This window comes from Oratosquilla oratoria, chromosome 31 (assembly GCF_046742065.1).
Source record: "Oratosquilla oratoria isolate Oo_2021 chromosome 31, ASM4674206v1, whole genome shotgun sequence".
In the NCBI taxonomy this organism is placed as follows: domain Eukaryota; kingdom Metazoa; phylum Arthropoda; class Malacostraca; order Stomatopoda; family Squillidae; genus Oratosquilla; species Oratosquilla oratoria.
In genome coordinates, this window is record NC_134807.1 from 39,682,638 (window position 1) to 39,687,637 (window position 5,000).

Consider the following 5,000-nt stretch of genomic DNA (forward strand, 5'->3'; position numbering starts at 1 on the left):
ACTTTGATAATATTATGTACTAATTCACAATTTGATAAATTCTCATGGAAGACAAAAGAGGCATGTTCACACTTTGCAGACTACAAGCATATCTGACGCCAAGCCCTGGGTTAGCGTAAAAAAAATCTCGAGTGAGCGGGGGCGAACGCTTGATTCTCCAAACATACTGGTGCTTGAAGTTACACTCATTATAATAATCAACAATATAGCCAATAATGAAATTAATGTCCAACAATACCTACAATAACTAATAATGCAATGGAAAAAATATACAACTCCCAATTAAGCAATACGTAAGTATAATACACAGCATATTGGTACGATGCTACAACGTTACCACACATCACATCGCTCGTCCACCACCACTGGGTTACCCCACCCAGCAAAAAATCAATGACCGAGGGATAGCAATCTTAAAGAATAATCTACTCCACACACACCATAGTGTACTTACAAAAGTGTGGGAGAAAAAATGTGTACATGAAATCACCCTATACATCATATATAACACATACATATATGTACAAAAGAATAGAAAAATACACTTAAATACAAACATATAAATATATGAACGGGCGCCAGTTTTTACATGAGAGAGAAAAGATAATTGCCGGACGTCCGGGACATGACACTTGATAGTTGGATAAAATTTACACATCATACAGATCAGGACAATGCACTCAATAGCTTAATTAATACAAAATACAGGTCAAGATAGTCATGGATAACAACATGAGCAATATACATATATATGGCATAGTTTGTACAGTGGGACTTGGAGGAGGCCACGCGAATGCAGGGACAGACACTCTTGTTACCTTGCAATACTTCACTCAGCCCCTGGGAAGGATCAAAGGCCCTAAACTTATTGGGATACAACTTTTCTGTTACCAAAAATAGACCCGTAAATCTAAAATTTAGTTTAGATTGGTAGTCAGGCATGCTTTTATAAACATGATCACCAGCACTTATGCTGGTGTTTCAACATTTTGGACTTGGAGTCATCAAGTTTTTCTCTCACAGAATCATATATCCTATGTAATGTGTGACGTTGGAATTGACTATAATCATCAAAATTATAGAGAAGACGAATGGGAATTTTTAACACATCATATGGGAGCCTTTTTTCCATAGATGACGTAATGTGGCGTCTTACCTGTGGAAGCATTATTTATGCTATTAATGCACCCATTGACATGCAGAAGCCAATCCTTCCAAGATTCATGGAGGCTACTAGCGACGTGGTTGAGAATGTCCAAAATCTCTCTAATCGTCCGCTCTACTAGACCATTAGATACAGGATAATAAGCAGTCACAATGGTTTGATTGATGTCGTAACTTTCACAAACGTTCGTTAAAACCTCATTCCTAAATTCAGTCCTATTGTCACCAAGGAACACTAAAGGAGTAGTGTATAGACAAAAACATGACAAACTAAAGCATGTGTAATTATTGGAGAAGACTTGCTACGTAAGGGAGCCAATATTACAAAGCGACTATAGTGGTCCATACACACACCAGGACATACACAGAACCTTGAGAAATACGAGGCAATTGTAAAAGGTCTATGTCCATAGTCATAAAAGGACGATAAGGAGTAGGGTACTCTAGGATAGGAGCAGTGTGCATAGAACCTTTGTTCTAGACACAAGAACTACACTCGGCTACGTGAATGGTAATGTTCAGTCGCATTCTAGGCCGATGATATTTTTTGCTAGCCATAGCCAGAGTTTTGTCACGACCTATGTGATTGACATGAGGGGCATCATGAGCAAGAGACAGAACAACAGGGACTACAGACTCAGGGATAGCTAACTGTTCTACATCCTGCTCAAACACTTCCATATTACCAATGAGAACATTATCCTGTAGAGAAAATTGGGACAGGGGTACAAGTAAATCTGGTAAGGTGGTATCATTACAAGATTCCAAAGCATATATGACAGCAGACCAAACTGGGTCCTCACGTTGAGCTTTGTCCAGATACTGCAGGGAGAAGTTGTCAATCACTGTAACTGGAGCTACAGGTACATTACGTGAAAGTGCATCAGCAACATTATTTGCACGTTCTGGAATATACTTAAGGATTGGGTTAAATTCTTCAACTGTAAGGAACCATCTGGCTAGGTGGCCTAAAAGATTTTTGCCCTGGAAAAATTGGGTGACAGCATTATGGTCCATATAGACTGTAACAGGATATCCAAAAATAATATCTCGAAAATGCTTTAAAGACCACACCACTGCCAATGCCTCTAAATGCGTGACGGAGTAACGAGACTCTGGCTTGCTAAGAATGCGACCAGCATATGCAATAACATCGGGCCTACATTCATTTAATTACAGCATAAATACAGCTCAAATACCTGTACCAGAAGCATCCGTACAAATAGTAAAGGAAAACTATAATCTGGGAATGCCAACACAAGCGCTTCAGTAAGTGTATGCTTCAATGAATCAAAACTTTCCTGATGAACATAACGCCACTGGAAGGAAGTATCCTTCTTGAGGAGATGTGTAAGGGGAGATGCAATTGAAACAAAATTCTTAATAATTGCACGATGGTATCCTGCCAATCTAAGGAAGGAACGTACATGTTCAATTGACCTGGTTGTAGTGAAGTTCCTAACTGCTTTAAATTTATCATCTCTGGCGTTAATACCATGTTTGTCTACAACTTCAGCTAAGAATTGGATGCTAGACTTAAAAAAGAACACTTGGGCAAGTTGAGTTTCAATCCAGAATCAGCAAAAATGTTGCAAGGCCGTAGACAACTTATTGAAGTGGCTTTCCATATCATTGGAGACTAAGATTAAGTCATCCAGGTAACTAAAAACTCGTTTCCCTACTAGACCATGAAAAATTGAGTAAATCAAGCGCTGGCATGGCAAAGGAGCATTCCGTGACCCCATGGGGCAACGAAAACATCAATAATGTCTTGTTGGAGTCGAGAAGGCCGTGTAAGAGGTTCGTATATATAGGTAGAATAGTGAGGTAGAAAGAGGGGTAGATAGTGGGAGCTTCATTTATATTGGATCGGCTGTTTTGTAAAGAACTGTTCGAAGGCGAGAAATCTTGTTACTTCGCTCTCAGCGTTATCTTTATAATCAAGGGCTTGGAGACTAAATTTTGTTACTTTTATTGCTGATGTAAACTAAGTCAATGTGCAGGGAATTCGAGATTACTTGAATAAGCAGTACTGAATGCGGAGTTGTAATGGCGGATCTGATTGGAGAAAGGGTGGAGGAGGAGAAAATTAAATTGGTTTACGATTGTAAGATCACGACCTTAGGGAAGGTTCTAAAATATAACATTAAACATCACTGGACTAAAGAAATCGTAACATCAGTGTAGAACTGATCTAGGACCCAAATTAAGTGTTCTTGACGGGATTCCTTTAAAGAACTTTGTAGAGAGCTGTGTACTAAAATTAACAGAAGAGAGATATAGAAGAAATTATCAAAGTTTTATTCATCTCGATTGAAGACTATAGCTGAGGGAAAATAAAATAAAAGTGGACGATTGGAGGCATAGGACATACAATTATAATTGTGAGTGACTAATCACATTTATCACACAGTGGCAGTGGTAAATATTGGGAATCTCCCAAAAGCTTGCCTTGAAGTCAATGGTGGTGAACGCCGTATTACCTGTTCCAATGGACTGGAGAAGATCACTTAACACAGACAAAGGGTAATGGTCTGGAATTGTGACCTCATTGACTCGCCTATAACCAATAACAGGAGGGAAAGATCCATCTTTCTTAGGCACCAGGAGGAGCAGCGAGTTCTACTCTGAGTAAGACTCTTGTACAACACCTTCACTTAGCAAGTCATCAACCAAGGACTGTGCTACAAGCCGACGAAAGTGAGGTAACCTATAAGAGTGTACACAAGCAGGTCGAACACCTGAATGAAGGTCAAGGCTTATGATCAACACGATCCGTAACTCCTAATGGATCACCAGGTAAAGACAAAGCTAGACAGTAAGTCACTAACAGGTCAATGAGACGAGGCATCACCTCGGGAATGTCAATCTCACCTAAAAACTTTACATACTTAGAGGCCAAATGAGCTGTGTCACTTGCTTGTGGAGACAGTAGCACCGAAGCTGCTATAAAAGGAGGTGAATCCTGAACAGTGTCAAAGTTAACTACTAAAGGAACCTCAATAAATACCAGAAGAGAATGTGACGGGGGCACTTGTAACGTTGATTACCATAGCTGTTATAACATGATCCTTACGATCCTTTCAATGCTAGATGACGAACACGAACAGAGTCAGGCTGAGATAAGACGTCAGAACCAATTGGAGCACCTGAAATGCGCGCCGGGACTCGAACTTAACTTGGAGATCCAATATTTACAAAGGCAAAGCATGCCGACAGGAGACCTTTTGATCCATATCTAGGTCGGATGCAAAAAAAAAAAAAAAAAAAAAAAAAAAAAAAAAAAAAAACATATTAATAATAAATTAAAACTATAACAATGTAAATAACAATTAAAATACATAAATAAATGCATTGGTATAGTTGAATAACAAACAAACAGGTAAATAGTAAATAATAATAAATTGACATATAACTAATAATAAATGAAAATCAGACAGACAAATTATGACAAAACAAAAACAAATAATATAACATAAATTATAATGATTACAGCATCTTACTTAGGTATTTATCTAAATGATTCTTAAAGCTTCGAACTGAACTACATTGCACTACCTGTGCAGGAAGTTTATTCCATTCATTAACAACAACAAAAGCACAAGACATAACAGAATAATCTAAACGATCAGAACTCTTTGAAGACAAATGTATAGTCTTATCATGCACAGAAGGTGAGCTACATATGGAAAAAGGGCCTTTTCGTGATGGGAATAACAGATTGGTGAAAAGTCACTACACGGCGCCAAGGAAATATATCTATGCCATTAGCTGTAAGAGTGTCAATACCAAAGAGGCAATCACATGTTAGAGTAATTCTAGAAACAACAACAAAA

At 38.3% G+C, this 5,000-nt stretch overlaps 1 protein-coding gene across 1 annotated transcript; it reads right to left on the bottom strand.

Annotated features, from left to right (window-relative positions):
- Positions 1–1,641: 1,641 nt before the first annotated feature.
- LOC143041622 (uncharacterized) lies at positions 1,642–2,662 on the bottom strand. The gene is made up of 4 exons (XM_076213631.1): positions 2,592–2,662; positions 2,239–2,323; positions 1,957–2,148; positions 1,642–1,866 (listed from the first exon to the last, which is right to left on the bottom strand). Exons 1-4 carry the CDS (start codon positions 2,660–2,662, stop codon positions 1,642–1,644), a joined length of 573 nt encoding a protein of 190 aa, XP_076069746.1.
- Between the last annotated feature and the right edge of the window lie 2,338 nt (positions 2,663–5,000).

Bases quoted from the DNA above. Each gene is read 5' to 3' on its own strand.
- LOC143041622 (XM_076213631.1), bottom strand. From the start codon at position 2,662: ATGGTATTAACGCCAGAGATGATAAATTTAAAGCAGTTAGGAACTTCA. The intron at 2,324-2,591 runs GTACGTTCCTTC...AAATGAATGTAG, and splicing joins CAACCAGGTCAATTGAACAT to GCCCGATGTTATTGCATATG. The intron at 1,867-1,956 runs GTTTGGTCTGCT...TTTTCTCTACAG, and splicing joins AAGCTCAACGTGAGGACCCA to GATAATGTTCTCATTGGTAA.